This window comes from Pomacea canaliculata, linkage group LG6, assembly GCF_003073045.1.
Source record: "Pomacea canaliculata isolate SZHN2017 linkage group LG6, ASM307304v1, whole genome shotgun sequence".
NCBI lineage: Eukaryota > Metazoa > Mollusca > Gastropoda > Architaenioglossa > Ampullariidae > Pomacea > Pomacea canaliculata.
In genome coordinates this window covers 24239841-24261288 of record NC_037595.1, presented here as the reverse complement: position 1 = coordinate 24261288, position 21448 = coordinate 24239841, and the positions used below count along the sequence as shown (strand labels likewise).

General features: G+C 37.7%; 1 protein-coding gene and 1 long non-coding RNA gene across 7 annotated transcripts; both read left to right on the top strand.

Moving 5' to 3' along the window:
• The first annotated feature begins 680 nt into the window (after nucleotides 1-680).
• Nucleotides 681-21257, top strand: LOC112566380 (WAP four-disulfide core domain protein 2-like). 6 transcript variants are annotated; one of them, XM_025242544.1, is made up of 9 exons: nucleotides 681-821; nucleotides 2540-2596; nucleotides 4035-4107; nucleotides 4333-4518; nucleotides 19200-19369; nucleotides 19753-19816; nucleotides 20088-20250; nucleotides 20552-20636; nucleotides 21052-21257. In XM_025242544.1, exons 1-7 carry the CDS (start codon nucleotides 792-794, stop codon nucleotides 20198-20200), a joined length of 693 nt encoding a protein of 230 aa, XP_025098329.1. In that variant the 5' UTR covers nucleotides 681-791; the 3' UTR covers nucleotides 20201-20250; nucleotides 20552-20636; nucleotides 21052-21257. The 6 variants fall into 6 exon arrangements, with proteins under 6 accessions (XP_025098329.1, XP_025098328.1, XP_025098327.1 ...); XM_025242543.1 differs by lacking the exons at nucleotides 19200-19369; nucleotides 19753-19816; nucleotides 20088-20250 and adding exons at nucleotides 5102-5271; nucleotides 5633-5696; nucleotides 13717-13874 and having other exon boundaries at nucleotides 688-821; XM_025242542.1 differs by lacking the exons at nucleotides 19200-19369; nucleotides 19753-19816; nucleotides 20088-20250; nucleotides 20552-20636; nucleotides 21052-21257 and adding exons at nucleotides 5102-5271; nucleotides 5633-5696; nucleotides 13717-13874; nucleotides 14186-14270; nucleotides 14692-14898 and having other exon boundaries at nucleotides 689-821.
• Nucleotides 16479-18675, top strand: LOC112566388. Its single transcript, XR_003099577.1, has 4 exons — nucleotides 16479-16750; nucleotides 17686-17742; nucleotides 18356-18427; nucleotides 18664-18675. It is a non-coding gene; the product is annotated as an uncharacterized LOC112566388 (long non-coding RNA).
• Nucleotides 21258-21448: the final 191 nt, after the last annotated feature.

The window sequence follows — 21448 nt, the reverse complement described above, 5'->3', positions numbered from 1 at the left end:
TGTTCATCTTTGTTGAATTCTCAGAACGCCGAACTCCACTGCTTTAATGTTTTCTGCCTTAAATATATTTTGCTTTAAATGAGATTTTTTGCAATATAAATCAAGTCTCTTTTTTACTTTCTTCATTTTGAGAAGAAAATATGTAACATTGCCAAACAGTATATCTCAGATGTTTTATCGTGGAGTAAAAAAACGTTTGCACTTCATTTCATGCTTACATCGCACGGTTCGTATTCAAGTCTGACAGCGGAAATTTATTTTTTACAAACAAAATCATGAGGGGACTTTCCGTACAATGTTTTGTACTTCTTAGAAAGTAAAGAGCACGGGGTATTCAAAGTTTTATGGCCGTACTCAAGTGAATTAACGTTCCTTAGGTTCAAACTGTGGAAGATGAAATTCACCTCTGTTCTTTTTATCTACCATTACGTAATCGGAGTCTGTAATAGCAAGTATGTTAGTCACTATTCTTCTGAGGACAGTGAAGGGTCGGGGACCATTGAAATGAAGGGTAGGGAACAAGTGACGAGACGCGGCCGATGACAACAGAAGAAAGCCTAACTTATGTGCACAAACGTCTACGCATGCGCAGCCCTTGTGATGCTTACCGCAGTCAAACCTAGTAACCTGACATAGTCTGCTTTAATGTCTACTCAAACACGTGACCTGCTGACGTAAAGACAACCGGATCCGACATCTGCTGCCCGGATCTCCCCTGCACGTAAATAAGGTCCGCCATCGGGAGTGCACACAGCAAACGTCAGACGTCACACGTTACAGGCGGCATCAGCATGAGAGTAGTCGTCCTTCTGGCTGTGGCGGTGAGTACTCGCAAGCAACGAAAACCACTACTTCTACTACTACTAGTAGTAGTAATAATAAGAAGAAGTAATGGGAATTTATCAATTTATTCATTCTCCTCAGTCTGTAAGTTTAAAGTGGGTGTAGGTTCTTTGGATGAAATCATGCGAGCAAGTGCAAGCTCCTTGTCTCCATGATTACAAAGCGCTGTCAAATACCTGGGATGTTGCTTGATGCTGGTTGGTTGGTTGGTCGGTTTTCATATAATAATTATAGTTTCAGTATATTTTCTCATTTGCTAGAGCATTTAGCCATTTATATAATCCAAGTCAGGATATCATAAGAGCGTTTGGATTCTTTCTTCGCAGGCTATAATACCCTTAGTTGCCTTGGAGGTTTTTTTGGTTGATTTTAATTATAATTGTTGTTGATTGAGTACATTTTAAAATTATTTTAGATAAACCAATACCAGAGTTTTGTTTAGTCTAACATCATATTTTCTCATTGATTTTGATTTATTAATTATAAATTATTAATGATAAGACAAACAGCCTCACTATAAAAATGTGATATACATTGTATTTGTACATTAATAACTTTATTTCCTAGTTTTATTATGTCCTTTAAGTTTATTGGTTCTGCCATCAGTTCTTTTGAAAGTATTTTATTTCTGGATGAATTCATTTTCGCAATGATTGTGGTGTAACATCGAAATTATGTACACGGGTGTACCAAGCACCTCAGAGCACAAATTGTAAGAACAGAGTACACTTTATTTGTGTTTCTACTACTTTTTAAAGGCTGCTGTAGAGATAGGACTGGTGGCTGGTAGGTACTCTGTGTTTGAGAGGATTTCATGGGATGACATGTTTTGCACTGTGCCATAGATAGGGTTGCTAGTAAAATGTCTTCATAAAAGTTTCAGCATATGGGCCGTGACCCTAGTATTATCGACCACGGCCATTATTTTATTTATTACAGCAGCAGTATTGACTATATGGATGTAGGCACCTTAAACAGCTGTTATGGTTTCATCCAGTGCAAACAGATTGTGAGTCATACGTTTCCTTCGACGCAAATGTTGACGTGAAGGACAATGAGCATGGGCCATCCAAAATGTAAAAAAATAAAAAATAAAATGTTTGAAAGCTACAAAGAGCTGTATTTAATTTTTAAACAGCTTAACTTAAAGAACGAGATGTAAATTTATTTTCAATTATTGGGTAACACTTGGTGTAAGCTATTACTTCCCCACATTTGGGTGAGTATTGCTCATCCGTTCTCGAAAGACACGCCTACAGATATAGCGAAAATAATCATAATCATGCAAATATCATGGAAAACAATCACATTCGTCAAGTCACGTTTTTGCAAAAATCAGTCTATTTAAAATATTTGACAAATGAGCCCTGCCCTGAGGTCTTCACAATGCAAACATACATCACAACGCTTACCTGTATGTTACTACTATATTACTGCTCACCCATTAATAACATGTGTTTGAATTCATGTCAGAATTGGATCAATCTATGGAAACATTTTTAGTTTTGTAACTAAAGTTGATAGATATATAAAAGTGTGAAATTGAGGAACATTTTGTCAGGGTCAATGTATGATGTCGAAATGATTACAGGTAACCACAATACACATCAGGAGGCTAGTCGGGAATCCAGAAGGTGAACACAGATTGAGTTATCCCTTTCGTTTTAATTTTAATTCTCTTTGATTTTAATTTCAGGTGACCATGACATATGCACAGGTCCCTGGGACATACAGAATCATATGTGCATCAACAGTATGTGTATCTTTGAAGAATCTTGCTCTATGTACGCTGTAGCTGTATGTGTGTAGCTGTATGTGTGTAGCTGTGTGTGTAGCTGTGTGTAGCTGTATGTGTGTAGCTGTATGTGTGTAGCTGTGTGTGTGTAGCTGTGTGTAGCTGTATGTGTGTAGCTGTATGTGTGTAGCTGTGTGTGTGTAGCTGTGTGTAGCTGTATGTGTGTAGCTGTATGTGTGTAGCTGTATGTGTGTAGATGTATGTGTGTAGATGTATGTGTGTAGCTGTATGTGTGTAGCTGTATGTGTGTAGATGTATGTGTGTAGCTGTATGTGTGTAGCTGTATGTGTGTAGATGTATGTGTGTAGCTGTATGTGTGTAGATGTATGTGGATAGATGTATGTGTGTAGCTGTATGTGTGTAGCTGTATGTGTGTAGATGTATGTGTGTAGCTGTATGTGTGTAGAGGTATGTGTGTAGATGTATGTGTGTAGATATATGTGTGTAGCTGTATGTGTGTAGCTGTATGTGTGTAGATGCATGTGTGTAGCTGTATGTGTGTAGCTGTGTGTGTAGCTGTGTAGCTGTGTGGCTATGTGTGTAGCTGTGTATGTGTGTAGCTGTGTGTGTAGCTGTGTTGTAGCTGTATGTGTGTAGCTGTGTGTGTAGCTGTGTGTGTGTAGCTGTGTGTAGCTGTATGTGTGTAGCTGTATGTGTGTAGCTGTATGTGTGTAGATGTATGTGTGTAGATGTATGTGTGTAGCTGTATGTGTGTAGCTGTATGTGTGTAGATGTATGTGTGTAGCTGTATGTGTGTAGCTGTATGTGTGTAGCTGTATGTGTGTAGATGTATGTGTGTATCTGTATGTGTGAAGGCGCACTTTGTCCCAATACTTTTTATATTGCTGCCTATCAGTTTATTGCATTAATTTTTCTGTTTAAAATTCCCCTTGAAAAAAGTGCAATACGAAGGAATTCAAATTTCTTAGAAGAATATACCTCCCTAAAATGATTAGCTTTGGAAGAGCAAACGGTATGCGATCAGAAGTAAAAAGACAAACAACAAACAAACAAACAAACAAACAAATAAACAAACAAACAAACAAACATACTATCAAGCCACGCTCGTAAGATTAGTTTTTAATTTGAGATTCATGAGATTATGTTAGCGTGGAGTCATTTAATAAATATTTTCTGTCAAAAAGTTTGATAAAAATATTTTATTGTCTTCTAAAAGCGAGTTTATTGCAATTGAAATTGCTTAGTATTCCATAGAAAGTTGATGGAGCAAGAGATAGCAAGATATACATGACAACGACTGGATGATAAGGAAGAGAATCTGAGTCTGATTTTGAAATTTTATTAATCACTGTAGCACATTAATTTCTCAATAATATAATTTAAAACAGTTTAAAATAGTAGTGAAGGCGACTGACTCCATGTTTTCTATCGACAGGATTGTTGGGGATACTCCGTATGTCGTAAAGTGCTGAACACAACTTCCGGCGAAGTCGTTCCCATATGTTTTGGTAAAGCATGACTGTAGTTTCAATTACTGTTTCAACAATTGCGAAAAAATAATTTTGAGGACTAACTCTGAATATACTGTACAGAAAGCTCTCTAGTTATGGATCTGTTTCACAAAGCTGTACTTAATGTAACAGATCATCAACAGCTCAGTTTGTTTAACTGTCTTGTTTTCTTATTTGAAAGGAAGAACATTAAATGAATTATAATTTTTTTTCTGATCGTAGACCCCATGCGCTATCCACCAACGGGCAACGAGCAAGTATGTAGCGACGGTCAGCCATTGTGGGTCATCACGGGCACGGGAGACTACTCTCAGGCGTCGTGCGGGCGAGTGGTCAACAAGACCACGTGTCCCAGCAACTACAGGTGTGTCACTTCACCTGTCGACGTATACGATGTGTGCTGCCCCAGTAAGTTCTGCTGATTAAACCTTTAACGAGTATTGAGTTATGCCCCTTTTTATAAAAAAAAATCTTACGATGATGACGACGATGACGCTGAAGATGATGATAAAAGTAGATTTTATAGAGCATTTTCCTATTTTACGGTAATATGATTTAGAAAAACGAGGTAAACTACTAAGAATAATCAGAGAAGACCTTTTGAACTCAAGAAGAGCCCTAAGTTTTGCTTCCAAAAAAGTTGCTTGGTAAAGCTCTCAGGATGCTGTCGACAATATGTCAAGAAAGGGATTTATTTTTTATTTTTTTTTTGTTAAGCTGTTTTTGAATCATAAGCTTACTTTAGAAAGAAAACTTTTACAAATTATCTTTCACCTGTATGGTAGGATTCGTAGATGAAGCAATGGAGCGGGGTACTTTCTAGTCAGCAGGCTTTGTTATACTTTAAGACGCCATCATTTTACTTTTTCTGTTGGTGTATGTTTGTAATCCTACTCAAATACGATTGTGTAAAGTATTATTCTTTATCTCTCAGAAATTCATGAAAAGAACGATATTTTTAATACATTAGAGATACTTCTTTTATCGTCAGATTCTGACAAGATTGGTGAGTGTCCAGAGACGCAACCTGGCGAGGTCGGAGTCTGCGCAGACTTGTGTCAGTCAGACACAAACTGTCCACGTGACCTCAAGTGCTGCCCAAACGCTTGTGGTGCTCACACCTGCCAGACACCTGTACACAGTCTTACCTGTGAACACACTGTAAGGCGGTTCTTGCTAGCAGAAACATACTAAGTCCCTCAATTAGAACTTGCTAAACTAAATAACAAAGAGTAAAATAGAGTATGGGATTCTAATAATTCTAAATGTAAATGGAGTTAATATTGCTGAGTGAAGTATGTATTCAAGACTTTGACAGCCTTCACTTCTGTGCTGAAACACCAGAGGCTAGAGGACAACTTCTAGCAAATCGCTTTGAATGCACGTCAATACATGTTACTGTGTTTGTATATATTTCTATTGATTTAATTGGTGAATAGACATAAATAAAAATACTACCTTTTAAATAGAGATGTTAAAAATGACAGATATATTAAAGAATAAAAACTTGTTGTCGTTGCAGGAATGCGGTTTTGGCTATGTTTGTCAAATGACCCCGAAGGGACCACAGTGTTTCTATGCAATACGTAAATAACTTTTCTGCATATACAGTTCGCATCACAAATGATAAGAATTACAGTCAAATCTCGCTACTGCGCCACCTACCAGGACCGAGCAAAAGTGGTATAGTAGCGAGATTTGACTGTTAATAAAAAATAAAGAAATGAAATGAAAGAAAAAGTCTTTAACGACTCTTCGTAAGGTCCACGCCGACCAATCATAATCTCTGTAGTCGGCACGGCTCCCACCTTGATTGACTGTAGTCGCCGTGGTTACGCCTCGCCATCTTGTCTGACGTCAAAAGCAATTGAATGACGTCAAATAATCCACGTGGAGATTGCGTCGGCATTCGCGTGAATGCTCTCCCCTGTTGTCACAGCTCAGACCTATGACCTGAGACAAGAAACAACTAGAAACAAGAAACAACATCCGCTTTGTATCGCGAATAGTTAGAAGACTATGAAGACTATCCCCCATTTCTTAGCTTAGCTTTTTTCTTGCAAAGTTAATGCTCTTCGCTGGATTATTAAAAAGGAGGGTCCTAAACCATAATGTTCTTTAAAATGGACAAGAAAACGCTTAAATGAAAAAGCTTTCTTAAACTTTTCTGTAGACGGTCTCTAGCCTTAATTAATAAATGCGCGCACAAGATGCGTAAAGATTTATGAAAACAGGTTCCATGTATCCATGGTCATGTCCACTGGATTGACAACAGGTGACGGAAAGTGTCCGGACTTGTCCGCGTCAAGGCATCGCTTTTCTTGCTCCTCCTGTCTTTCTGATCTGGACTGCCCTGACTTCCAGAAATGTTGCCCTGGGAGACACTGTAGACAGTGCGTGCCTCCAGAACCGAGCGTGACGTGCGCAAATATTGTAAGTACTCCCTGTGTGACGTCACGCTGTGACCTGCAGGGTCACTGTAGCACGTTTGTAGAACAAAGCACTTGCAGGAATAAATTTGTGAGATTAGGTCTCCTGCTGCTGATAATAATAATGAAATAATAATGACTGTTCCTGTTAATCCAGTCGTGCCCTAGGGGACAAAGGTGCGTCATGAAAAAAGTCATCTGCGCCAAAGCTCCGTGCTTCCCTGTTCCGACTTGTGTCTAGAGTAAGTCACTAACCTCTCACGTGTAGAGAAAGTAATGGATGAATGGGTTTTATTATTAGTGTGGGCAGATGATTTGCACATTAGACCTAACTTCATAGGTCTGGGAGGATGAAGTGCCTTCCACGGGAAACTTAGTCGTTGGACACACGATCGTCATGTGATGATAGAATGATGTCCATTACTGGGAAATGAATTCTTTAAAGACCTGCATGACTTTCATAAATTTTTAATCCATATCTAAATTTATTTTAATCCAGGATACCTACACCCCCAAGAGGTAAAAATAAATCTGCTTCAGAAAGTATCAATGACAAGACAATCAAAGAAGTGTCAGCTATTCTAATGGTTTTTACAGGGTTGGAATCTACATTTCCGAGACATTGGATCATTTGTAGAAACTAATACAGATAATATTCCATTGTTTCAGGATGGTGTCAAGATTACCGAATTCCTTACTATTCAGCTGCTTGTACTGACTTCATCTCACGGATGGAATGAAGAATATTTTTAGTCTCTTAAGTTTTTATTGCTGGGGATTGTGTGGCATCACAAACTTTATTACAATATAATATTGTCGTGATGTCAGCACACATATTATTTCCCTATTAAAGAAATGCATTTACCATGTGTTGATCAGTCTGTATGTTATGTGACTGCTTTCTTTTTTCAAACTTTTCTCAATATTGATATGAATGCATGGGGAAGTCTAACTGCTGACTGAATGATGGACAATAATATATTTGGGGTCCTAGTAAACAGATGAGCTAAAAGCCTTCCAATCCGTGCAAACTTACTATTTTGTATATAATGGAGTATAGGTAAGTCAAATTTTTACTTAGTTGTGCAAGTCTTTAAAGTAAGAAAGTAAATCTCGTGATATAAACACATAAGCACATATATGACAGCAAGGCAAGATAAAGATCTTCTCATATAAGCCACTGCTAAAATAAATTACTTTCTCTGCACTGAAAATACTTAAAATGTCAACAACATCTGTGCGTACACGACGACGTTTAACCCTTCGTTGTTCATCTTTGTTGAATTCGAGGAAAACGATTTTATACCATCTTCTCAGAACGCCGAACTCCACTGCTTTAATGTTTTCTGACTTAACGAGACGCGGCCAATGACAGAACAGAAGAAAGCCAACCTGATGTGGAGAAACGTCTACGCATGCGCAGCCCTTGTGCTGCTTACCGCAGGCAAACCTAGGAAGCTGACGTAGTCTGCTTTAATGTTTATACACGCACGTGACCTGCTGACGTAAAGACAACCTGATCCGACATCTGCTGCGTGGATCTCCCCTGCAAGTAGATAAGGTCCGCCATCGGGAGTGCAAACAACAAACGTCAGACAAGCGGCGAACGTCACACGTCACACGTTACCGGCGGCATCAACATGAGAATACTCGTCCTTCTGGCGTTGGCGGTGAGTACTCGCAAGCAACGAAAACTACTACTTCTACTACTACTTACTACTACTAGTAGTAATAATAAGAAGAAGCAATGGGAATTTATAAATGTATTCATTCTCCTCAGTCTGTAAGTTTAAAGCGGGTGAAGGTCCTTTGGATGAAATCATGCGAGCAAGTGCAAGCTCCTTGTCTCCATGGTTACAAAGCGCTGTCAAATACCTGGGATGTTGCTTGACGTTGGTTGGTTGGTGGTTGGTTTTCACATAATAATTATATTTTCAGTATATTTTCTTATTTGCTATTTTAGCCCTTTATATATTCCAAGTCAGGATATCATAAGAGCGTTTGGATTCTTTCTTATCAGGCTATAATACCATTAGTGGTCTTGGAGGTTTTTTTTGTTGATTTTAATTATAATTGCTGTTGATTGAGTACATTTTAAAATTGTTTTAGATAAGCCAATACATGAGTTTTATTTATTCTAATATCATATTTTCTCATAAATTTTGAGTAATTAATTATAAATTATTAATGATAAGACAAACAGCCTCACTATAAAAATGTGATATACATTGTATTTGTACATTAGTTACTTTACTTCCAAGTTTTATTCTGTCTTTTAAGTTTATTGGTTCTGCCATCAGTTGCTTTGAAACTATTTTATTTCTCGATGAATTCATTTTCGCAATAATTGTGGTGTAACATCGCAATTATGTGCACTTGTGTACCAAGCACCTCAGAGCACAAATTTCAGCCACTGTAAGAACAGAGTACACTTTATTTGTGAGTGTTTTTACTACTTCTTAAACGCTGCTGTAGAGATAGGACTGATGGCTGGTAATGTGATGACATGTTTTGCTCTGTGCAGTGGATAGGGTTGCTAGTAAATGTCTTCATAAAAGTTTCAGCACTTGACCCCGTGACCCTAGTATTATCGACCACGGCCATTATTTTATTTATTACAGCAGCAGTATTGACTATTTGCTTGTAAGCACCTTAAACAGCTGTTGTGGTTTCATCCAGTGCAAACAGATTGTGAGTCATACGTTTTCTTCGACGCAAAGGGTGACGCGAAGGACAATGAGCATGGGCCATCCAAATTACAGCAAAAAAAAAATAAAAAGCTTCAAAGCTACACAGAGCTGCATTTAATTTTTTTAGCTTAAAGAACTAGTGAGATGTAAATTTATTTTCAATTATTGGGTAAAGCTTGGTGTAAGATATTATTTCCCCACATTTGGGTGAGTATTGCTCATCCGTTCTCGAAAGACACGCCTACAAATATCACGGAAAACAATCACACTCGTCACATCACGTTTGTACAAAAATATATTTTTAACAGATATGACAAGTGGACTCTGCCCTGAGGTCTTCACAATGCAAACATACACCACAACGCTTACCTGTATGTTACTACTATTTTACTGCTAGCCCATTAATAACATGTGTTTGCATTCCTGTCAGTATTGGATCAATCTATGGAAACATTTATATTTTTTTAAATAAACTTTTTATACAAAAAAAATTAAAAAAAAAATCAAAATCAAAACAGACTTTATTGTCTGTCGAGGAGACCCAGGACAGAAATTTGTCTTCGCTCACAAGGACAGGCATACATACTCATACAGACACTTAACACACAGTTAGGAGTAAAAGTTAGGAGTAAAAAAGTGTAGACTGCACCAGTCCATCAAAGCAGTTAATGTTTATCCTAACAACAAACCTTAAATACATAAATATAAAAGCGTGAGAATAAGGAACATTTTGTCAGGGTCAATGTGTGATGTCGAAATGACTACAGGTGACCACAATACACATCAGGAGGCTAGTCAAGCATCCAGAATGTGAACACAGATTGAGTTATCCCTTCCGTTTTAATTTAAAAAAAATTCCCTTTGATTTTAATTTCAGGTGACCATGACATATGCACAGGGCCGTATGACACACATCGTCAAATGTTTTCGAGGAGTAAGTGTATCTTTAAAAAATCTTGCTATGTGCACGCTGTAGATATGTGTGTAGCTGTATGTGTGTAGCTGTGTGTGTGTAGCTGTATGTGTGTAGCTGTAAGTGTGTAGCTGTGTGTGTAGCCGTATGTGTGTAGCTGTAAGTGTGTAGCTGTATGTGTGTAGCTGTAAGTGTGTAGATGTGTGTGTAGATGTATGTGTGTAGATGTAAGTGTGTAGATGTGTGTAGCTGTAAGTGTGTAGCTGTATGTGTGTAGCTGTATGTGTGTAGATGTATGTGTGTAGCTGTATGTGTGTAGCTGTATGTGTTAAGGTGCGCTTTCTCCCAATACTTTTTATATCGCTGCCTATCAATTAATGTGATTAATTTTTCTGTTTTACATCCCCCTTGAAAAAAGCGCAATACGAAGAAATTAAATTTTTTTAGAAGAATATACCTCCCTAAAATGATTAGCTTCGGACATGCAGAGTGTAAGTGATCAGAGGTAAAAAAAAATATAAACAAGCCAATATAAGCAATAAACAAGCAAACACACAATCAAGCCACGCTCGTAAGATTGGTTTTTAAATTTAGATTCATGAGCTTATGTTAGCGTGGTGTCATTTCACAAATATTTTATGTAAAACAATTTAATAAAAGTATTTTATTGTCTTCTAAAAACGAGTATATTGGAATTTAAATTGCTTTGGATTCCATAGAAATTTGATCGAGAAAGAGATAGTAGGATAGACATGACAACGACAGGATGATAAGAGAGAATCTGAGTCTGATTTTAATTCGATTTTGAAAATTTATTAATTAAGATACCACATTAATATCTGAATAATATAATTTAAAACAGTTTAAAATAGTAGTGAAGGGACTGACTCCACGTTTTCTTTCGACAGACTTGTACGGGCTTCAACGTTTGTCGTCAAGTGCTGAACACAACTTCCGGCGAAGTCGTTCCCATTTGTCTAAGTAAAGCATGACTGAAGTTTCATTTACTGTTTCAACAATTGTGAAAAATTAATTTTGAGGACTAACTCTAAATACACTGTACAGAAAGCTCTCTAGTTATGAATCTGTTTCACAAAGCTGTATTTAATGTGACAGATCATCAACAGCTCAGTTTGCTTAACTGTCTTGTTTTGTTATTTGAAAGGAAGCACATTAAAACGAATTATAATCTCTTTTATGATCGTAGGCTACGTAAACAATCTACTAATACGCCACGAGCGAGGATGTAGCGACGGTCATCCATTGTGGGTTTTGACGGGCTGGGGAGACTACTCTCAGGCGTCCTGCGGGCAAGTGTTCAACTCAATCACGTGTCCCAGCAAGTACAAGTGTGTCACAGTAGTCCCCTCCTACGCTGTGTGCTGCCCCAGTAAGTTCTGCTGATTAAACCTTTAACGATTATTGAATTATGGCCCTTTTCAAGAAAATCTGAAGATGATGACAACGATGACGCTGAAGATGATGATAAAAGTAGATTTTATAGAGCTTTTTCCTATTTTCCGGTAATTTGATTGAGAAAAACGAGGTAAACTACTCAGAATAATCAGAGAAGACCTTTTGAACTCAAGAAGAGCCCAACGTTTTTTTTTTTTTTGCATCCCATAAAAGGATGCTTTGCAAAGCTCTCAGGATGCTGTCGACAGTATGTCAAGAAAGGGAGTAATTTTTTTGTTAAAGTGTCTTTGAATAAAATGCTAACTTTTTAACCAAAAAGCTGCTAAAAGTTATATTAGTTCTATTTCATCTGTATGGTAGGATGCGTAGATGAAGCAATGGAGCGGGGTACTTTCTAGTCAGCAGGGTTTGTTATACTTTAAGACGCCATCATTTTACTTTTTCTGTTCGTGTATTTTTTTTTTTTTTTTTGTAATCCTACTCACATACGATTGTGTAAAGCAGTGATGCCCAACCTTTTTCGGCCTGCAGGCCATAAACATTTCCGAGATGCGTGTCACGGGCCGCTTCACCGCAAAAATACAAAAAAAGAAAAAAAAAATTAGAGCAGATACCCTTTTTATTAGAAACAAGTTGTTCTTACCATTAATTATGTAGTAATTAATGGGATATTTGAAGTTGTTTTCCCGAAACCAACTTCTGAATGTCCGGCTGCATAGTAGAGACATCTAGTCGGAGAACTGAACCGAAATGTTCGTCCATCGAAAAAAAGATTGAGAGACGCCACTACGTAGGGATAAATACTTCTTCTTCCCTTTTCCACCCCCTTTTTTTAGGTCTTTTTTATTACTAACATGCCGATTTCCTGCACTGTGGGCAGAAGTTTCGCGGGCCGGATAACACCGCGTCGCGGGCGGGATATGGCCCGCGGGCCGTAGGTTGGGCATCCCTGGTGTAAAGTATTATTCTTTATCTCTCACAAATTTATGAAAAGAACGATATTTTTAATACATTAGAGCCATTTCTTTTATCGTCAGGTTTTGACAAGATTGGTGAGTGTCCAGAGCCGCAACCTGGCAACGTCGGAGTCTGCGCAGACCAGTGTCAGGATGACAAACAATGTCCAAGTGACCTCAAGTGCTGCAAAAACCCTTGTAGTGCTCACACCTGCCAGACACCTGTACACAGTGTTCACTGTGAAAACACTGTAAGGCGTTTGTTGCTAGCAGAAACATACTAAGTCCCTCAATTAGAACAAGCTAAAATAAATAACAAAGAGTAGCTAATCATTCTAAATGTAAATGAAGTATGTATTCAAGACTTTGACAGCCTTCACTTCTGTGCTGAAACACCAGAGGCTAGAGGACAACTTCTAGCAAAACACGTCAATACCTGTTAATGTGTTTGTATATATTTCTATTGATTAAATTGGTGAATAGACATAAATAAAAATACGACCTTTTAAATAGAGATGTTAGAAATGACGATATTTATAAAAGGTATTAATGAATGAAATTTGTCTTTGCAGACATGCGGTGTTTGGCTATGTTTGTCAACAGACCCCGAGGGGACAGGAGTGTGTTTATGCAATACGTAAATAACTTTTCTGCATATAGAGTGCGCATCACAAATGATAAGAATTAAATAAACAATAAAGAAATGAAATCTCATAATCATACCGTGTAGTCGGCACGGCTCCCACCTTGATTGACTGCAGTCGCCGTGGTTACGCCTCGCCATCTTGTCTGACGTCAAAACCCATTGAATGACGTCAAATAATCCACGTGGAGATTGCGTCGGCATTCGCGTGAATGCTCTCCCCTGTTGTCACAGCTCAGACCTATGGCCTGAGACAACAAACAACTAGAAACAAGAAACATTCGCTTTGTATCGCGAATAGTTACACTTTCTCCAGAAGACTATCCCCCATTTCTCAGCTTAGCTTTGTCTTGCACAGTTAATGCTCTTCGCTGGATTATTTAAAAGGAGGGTTCTTTAAAAACCACAATGTTCTTTAAAATGGACAAGAAAACGCTTAAATGAAAAGGCTTTCTTAAACTTTTCTGTAGACGGTCTCTAGCCTTAATTAATAAATGCGTAAAGAGTTATGGAAACAGTTTCCATGTATCCATGATCATGTCCGTTGGATTGACAACAGGTGACGGAAAGTGCCCGGACTTGTCCGCGTCAAAGCTTAACTTATCTTGCTCTTCCTGTCGTTCTGACCTGGACTGCCCTGAATTCCAGAAATGTTGCCCTGGGAGACACTGTAGACAGTGCGTGCCTCCAGAACCGAGCGTGACGTGCGCGAATATTGTAAGTACTCCCTGTGTGACGTCACGCTGTGACCTGCAGGGTCACTGTCGCACGTTTGTAGAACAAAGCACTTGCAGTGTACTGTCCGAACAGATAGTTACTACGTATGAGCTATATTAATATACACTTACTGCCACTTTCTAATTTAAAATTAAAGTCAAACATAGTTTTATTGTCTTGCTCCTGTTTACCATTTGTCTCTGTTTATGTATTTCAATTGTCACGGATTTTACAGGAATAAATTTGCGAGATTAAGTCTCCTGCTGCTGATAATAATAATGAAATAATAATGATTGTTCCTGTTAATCCAGTCGTGCCCTAAGGGACAAAGGTGTGTCATGAAAGAAGTCATCTGCGCCAAAGCTCCGTGCTTCCCTCTTCCGACTTGTGTCTAGAGTAAGTCACTAACCACTCACGTGTAGAGAAAGTAGTGGATGAATGGGTTTTATTATTAGTGTGGACAGATGATTTGCACATGAGGCCTAACTTCATAGGTCTGGGAGGATGAAGTGCCTTCCACGGGAAACTTAGTCCTTGTGCACACGATCGTCATATGATGATAGAATGATGTGCATTACTGGGAAATGAATTCTTTAAAGACCTGCATGACTTTCATTATTTTTTAATCCATATCTAAATTTATTTTAATCCACGATACCCACACCCCCAAGAGGTAAAAATAAATCTGCTTTAGCAAGTATCAATGTCAAGACAATCAAAGAAGTGTCAGATATTTTAATGGGTTTTACAGGGTTGGAGTCTACTTTTCCTAGACAATGAATCATTCGTATATACAGATAATATTCCATTGTTTCAGGATGGTGTCAAGATTACCGAATTCCTTACTATTCAGCTGCTGCAGTCTGCTTGTACTGACTGCATCTCACGGAAGGAATAAAGAATATTTGTAGTCTCTAAGTTTTTATTGCTGGGGATTGTGGGACATCACAAACTTTATTATAATATAATATTGCTGTGATGTCAACACACAGATTATTTCCCTAATAAAGAAATGCATTTACCATGTGTTGATGATCTGTATTTATGTGACTGCTTTCCTTTTTCAAACTTTTCTCAATATTAACATGAATGCACGGGGAAGTCTAACTGCTGACTGAATGATGGACAATAATATATTTGGGGTCTTAGTAAACAGATGAGCTAAAAGCCTTCCAATCCGTGCAAACTTACTATTTTGTATATAGTTGAGTATACAGGTAAGTCTAATTTTTATTTAGTTCTGTAAGTCTTGAAAGTAAGAAAGTAAATCTCGTGATATAAACATAAAGAAACAAGCTAAATATAAAACAAAATAAAGAAATTAAGTTTGCTTTGGGGAACCAGACATTAGTATTTGAACAGACCTGTCTGGATAGAGATATGTCAGATACGGAATGAATAGTTTATTCTTTTGCCATAAAGAGGATTTATTTCAAAACATAATGATCGTCTCTGTCTCAATCCATCATTAAACTTTAACATTAATTTTAATTATACTTTTCTTTAGCATCATAATAATGATCATCATAGCATGATAATTAACTAAATGATGTAGTAACTCTTAGTTGTATCATCTGAAACGAGTGCTTATTAAAACCAATGGTTGCACGATACATATATATATAGAGAGAGAGGGAGAGATATTAACTATTAATTGTATCATTTTAAACAAATGCTTAAAGTCATGAAACTCTGTACAGCTTAAATTTGAAAAGGATCACTTTTCCTGAAAGAACAGCCACTGATCGTCATGTTGTCTCATCAATTTAAAACAGCTTCATTACAGCAGTCAGACAAGTGGCTGGTCTCACGGCCGGTCTGGCCTGACTAATCTAGAGACAATTTAAACATGGTAAGATGCTAAGTTAATATATATATATAGTTACATAATAAGTTCTAGGTAAAAATTATGAGAAAGCAGAAAAAAATAGCAGAGTGAAGAATTGAGCAACTGAAACAATCTTTTAAATCAACAACCTCTTTACTCTCTTGTTGGTATGTGGTTTTAGCTGTAATTAATAATTACAGTTATCCATGGATGTGACTACAGGATTGACAACAGGTGACGGAAATGCCCGCGTTTGCCTGATATGTGGTTGAATTTATATATCATTTGTTGTCGTATTTATTATTCATAGTAAAAAAATCAGACAGGTCCTGCAAGAGGCAGATATAGTTATTTAGTGAAGGAAAAAAAACGAGATAAAGTCAAGACAAATGCGTGAGTGTTTGGTGTGCATGTGACCGTTTATGACAGAACTTGGCCAGTAAACTGGAGTCAAACAATACAGAACTATAATTTAGACATCGCAAAAAAACAAAACCATGGCGACAACGTCCACCCACAAACACTCACACACACACACATGAGCACATTTATAGCAGCAAGGCACGATAGAGATCTTCTCATAAAAGTCACTACTAAATAAATTACATTCCCTGCACTGAAAAAAGTAAAAATGTCAACATCTGTGCACACGACGACGTTTAACCATTTGTTGATTCATCTTTGTTGAATTCGAGGAAAACGATTTTATACCATCTTCTCAGAACTCCACTGCTTTAATGTTTTCTGCCTCAACGAGACGCGGCCAATGACAGAACAGAAGAAAGCCTTCCTGATGTGGAGAAACGTCTACGCATGCGCAGCCTTAGTGCTGCTTACCGCAGGCAAACCTAGGAAGCTGACGTAGTCTGCTTTAATGTCTATACACACACGTGACCTGCTGACGTAAAGACAACCGGATCCGACATCTGCTGCCCGGATCTTCCCCTGCAGGTAAATAAGGTCCGCCATCGGGAGTGCAAACAAACGTCAGACGTCACACGTTACCTGCGGCATCAACATGAGAGTAGTTGTCCTTCTGGCTGTGGCGGTGAGTACTCGCAAGCAACGAAAAATACCACTTCTACTACTACTTACTACTACTAGTAGTAGTAGTAATAATAATAAGAAGAAGCAATGGGAATTTATAAATGTATTCATTCTCCTCAGTCGGTAGGTGTAACGCGGGTGTAGGTTTTTGGACGAAATCATGCGAGCAAGCTATTATTTTATTTATTACAGCAGCAGTATTGACTATATGGTTGTAAGCACCTTAAACAGCTGTTATGGTTTCATCCAGTGCAAACAGATTGTGAGTCATACGTTTACTTCGACGCAAAAGTTGACGTGAAGGACAATGAACATGGGCCATCCAAACTATAACAAAATACAAATAAAAAAGTTTCCAAAGGCATCACAGAGCTGTATTTAATTTTTTAAACAGCTTCGGACTTAAAGAACTAGCGAGATGTCAATTTATTTTCAATTATTGGGTAAAGCTTGGTAAAAGAGATTACTTCCCCAAATCTTGGTGAGCATGGTTCATCCATTCTCGAAAGACACGCCTACAAATATCACGGAAAACAATCACACTCGTCACGTCACGTTTGTACAAAAATATATCTATTTAAGAGATATGACAAGTGGACCCTGCCCTGAGGTCTTTACAATGCAAACATACATCACAACGCTTACCTGTATGTTACTACTATTTTACTGCTAGTCCATTAATAACATGTGTTTGCATTCCTGTCAGTATTGGATCAATCTATGGAAACAGTTATATTTTTTAAAAAAACTTTTTATATATAAATATAAAAGCGTGAGATTGAGGAACATTTTGTCAGGGTCAATGTGTGATGTCAAAATGACTACAGGTGTGACCAAATACACATCAGGAGGCTAGTCGGGAATCCAGAAGTTGAACACAGATTAAGTTATCCCTTTCGTTTTAGTTAAAAAAATTCTCTTGGGTTTTAATTTCAGGTGACCATGACATATGCACAGGTCCCTGGGACATACAGAATCACATGTGCCTCAACTGTACGTGTGTCTTTGAAAAATCTTGCTCTATGTACGCTGTAGCTGTATGTATGTAGATATATGTGTTGATGTATGTGGATAGATGCATGTTTGAAGGCGCTTTATCCTAATACTTTTTATATCAATACCTATTACTTTATGTGATTAATTTTTCTGTTTTATATTCCCCTTGAAAAATGCGCAATACGAAGAGATTAATTTTTTTAGAAGAATATACCTCCCTAAAATGATTAGCATTTGGACAAACAAAGTGTAAGTGATCAGAGGTAAAAACACAAACAAACACAAATCAAGCCACGCTCGTAAGATTATTTTTTAAATTGAGATTCACGAGCTTATGTTAGCGTGACATTTCATAAACAATTTCTGTCAAAAAGTTTGATAAAAATATTTTATTGTCTTCTAAAAACTAGTACATTGGAATTTAAATTGCTGTGTCATAGAAAGTTGATCGAGCAAGAGATAGTACGATAGACATGACAACGACTGGACTGACTTTAATCTGATTTTGAAAATTTATTAATCAAGATAACACATTAATATCTCAATAATATAATTTAAAACAGTTTCAAATAGTAGTGAAAGCGACTGACTCCACGTTTTCTATCGACAGACTTGTCTGGTAAACTCCATTTGTCGTGAAGTGCTGAACACAACTTCGGCGAAATCGTTCCCCTGTGTTTTGGTAAAGCATGACTGAAGTTTCAATTACTGCTTGAACAATTGTGTAAAATTGAAAAATTAATTTTGAGGACTAACTCTGAATACACTGTACAGAAAACACTCTAGTTATGGATGTGTTTCACAAAGTTGTATTTAATGTAACAGATCATCAACAGCTCAGTTTGCTTAACTGTTTGTTTTGTTATTTGAAAGGAAGCACATTAAACAAATTATATACAATCTTTCTTATGATCGTAGACCCCATGCGCTATCCACCAACAGGCAACGAGCGAGTATGTAGCGACGGTCAGCCATTGTGGGTCATCACGGGCACGGGAGACTACTCTCAGGCGTCGTGCTGGCGAGTGGTCAACAGAACCACGTGTCCCAGCAACTACAGGTGTGTCACTTCACCTGTCGACTCCTACGCTGTGTGCTGCCCCAGTAAGTTCTGCTGATTAAACCTTTAACGAGTATTGAGTTATGCCCCTTTTTAAGAAAAATCTTACGATGATGACGACGATGACGCTGAAGCTGATGATAAAAGTAGATTTTATAGAGCATTTTTTTTTTAAAGTGTCTTTGAATAAAATGCTAACTTTTAACCAAAAAGCTGCTAAAAATTATATTAGTTCTATTTCATCTGTATGGTAGGATTTGTAGATGAAGCAATGGAGCGGGGTACTTTCTAGTCAGCAGAGTTTGTCATTTTACTTTTTCTGTTCGTGTATGTTTGTAATCTTATGAAAATAACCATACTTATAATACATTAGAGCCATTTCTTTTATCGTCAGGTTCTGACAAGATTGGTGAGTGTCCAGAGCCGCAACCGGGCAACGTCGGAGTCTGCGCAGACATGTGTCAGGAGGACACAAACTGTCCAGGTGACCTCAAGTGCTGCCAGAACCCTTGTGGTGCTCACACCTGCCAGACACCTGTACACAGTCTTACCTGTGAAAACACTGTAAGGTGGTTCTTGCTAACAGAAGCATACTAAGTCCCTCAATTAGAACTTGCTAAATTAGAACTTGCTAAATAAGAACTAAATAACAGGTAAAATAGAGTATGAGATACTAATCATTCTAAATGTAAATGGAGTTAATATTGTTGAGTGAAGTATGTATTCAAGACTTTGACAGCCTTCACTTCTGTGCTGAAACATTAGAGGCGAGAGGACAACTTTTAGCTTTGAACACACATCAATACATGTTAATGTGTTTGTATATATTTCTATTGACTTAACTGGTGAATAGACATAAATAAACATACGACCTTTTTCAATAGAGATGTTAGAAATGACGATATTTCAAAAAGGTATTAAAGATTAAAAACTTGTTGTCGTTGCAGGAATGCGGTTATGGCTATGTTTGTCAACTGACCCCGAAGGGACCGCAGTGTGTCTATGCAATACGTAAATAACTTTTCTGCATATAGAGTTCGCATCACAAATGATAAGAATTAAATAAAAAATAAAGAAATGAAATGAATGAGAAAGTCTTTAGAGCTGTGATTAAAATTCTTTGTTGCTGTCTGCAAGTGCGTTACCAATGTATGAGGAGTGGTGTTAGTGACCGTGTTTCACGTGCCGCTAGTACAGTGGAGTGTCTGTCCACAAACACAGACTTCCACTGAAAGCCTCTCAAATCGCACTGAATGTCTGTCGTCTCCTGGATTGACAACAGGTGACGGAAAGTGCCCGGATTGGTCCGCGTCAAAGCCTCGCTTACCTTGCTCTACCTGTCGTTCTGACTGGACTGCCCTGACTTCCAGAAATGTTGCCCTGGGAGACGGTTGAACTGTAGACAGTGCGTGCATCCAGAACCGAGCGTGACGTGCGCGAATATTGTAAGTACTCCTTGTGTGACGTCACGCTGTGACCTGCAGGGTCACTGTCGCACGTTTGTAGAACAAAGCACTTGCAGTGTACTGTCCGAACAGATAGTTACTACGTATGAACTATATTAATATACACTTACTGCCACTTTCTAATTTAAAAGTAAAGTCAAACATAGTTTTCTCCTGTTTACCATTTGTGTCTATTTATGTATTAATTTTTCACGGATTTCACAAGAAAAAATTTGTGAGATTATGTCTCCTGCTGCTGATAATAATTATAAAATAATAATGATTGTTCCTGTTAATCCAGTCGTGCCCTAAGGGACAAAGGTGCGTCATGAAAAAAGTCATCTGCGCCAAAGCTCCGTGCTTCCCTGTTCCGACTTGTGTCTAGAGTAAGTCACTAACCACTCACGTGTAGAGAAGTAATGGATGAATGGGTTTTATTATTAGTGTTGACAATGATTTGGACATCATACCTAACTTCATAGGTCTGGGAGGACGAAGTGTCTTCCACGGGAGTCTTAGCCTTTCGAAACACTATCGTCCCAGTGATGCTACAACGATGTCCATTACTGGAAATAAGTTCTTTAAAGAACTTCATAACTTTCACTATTTTTAATTAATATCTCAATTTATTTTAATACTGGATTAAAAAGAAAGTAAAAGTAAATCTGCTTAGCAAGTATCAATGTCAAGACAATCAAAGTGTCAGCTATTTTAATGGTTTTTACAGGGTTGGAGTCTACATTTCCTAGACTTTGAATCATTCGTGTAGAAACTAATACAGATAATATTCCATTGTTTCAGGATGGTGTCAAGATGACCGAATTCCTTACTATTCAGCTGCTGCAGTCTGCTTGTACTGACTTCATCTCAAGGATGGAATAAAGAATATTTTTAGTCTCTAAGATTTTATTGCTGGGGATTGTGGGACATCACAAATTTATTACAATATAATATTGTCGTGATGTCAACACAGATTATTTCCCTATTAAAGAAATGCATTTACCATGTGTTGATGAGTCTGTATGTTATGTGAATGATGTTCGTTTTTCAAACTTTTCTCAATATTAACATGAATGAATGGTGGAAGTCTAACTGCTGACTGAATGATGGACAATGATACATCTGGGGTCCTAGTAAACAGATGAGCTAAAAGCCTTCTAATCCGTGCAAACTTACTATTTTTGTATATAGTTGAGTA

Excerpts from the sequence above, each read along its gene's own strand:
- LOC112566380 (XM_025242543.1), top strand. The coding sequence starts at position 792 with ATGAGAGTAGTCGTCCTTCTGGCTGTGGCG. Across the intron at positions 4,108-4,332 it reads AGTCGTTCCCATATGTTTTG|ACCCCATGCGCTATCCACCA; the intron begins GTAAAGCATGAC and ends TTCTGATCGTAG. Across the intron at positions 5,272-5,632 it reads GTCTTACCTGTGAACACACT|GAATGCGGTTTTGGCTATGT; the intron begins GTAAGGCGGTTC and ends TTGTCGTTGCAG.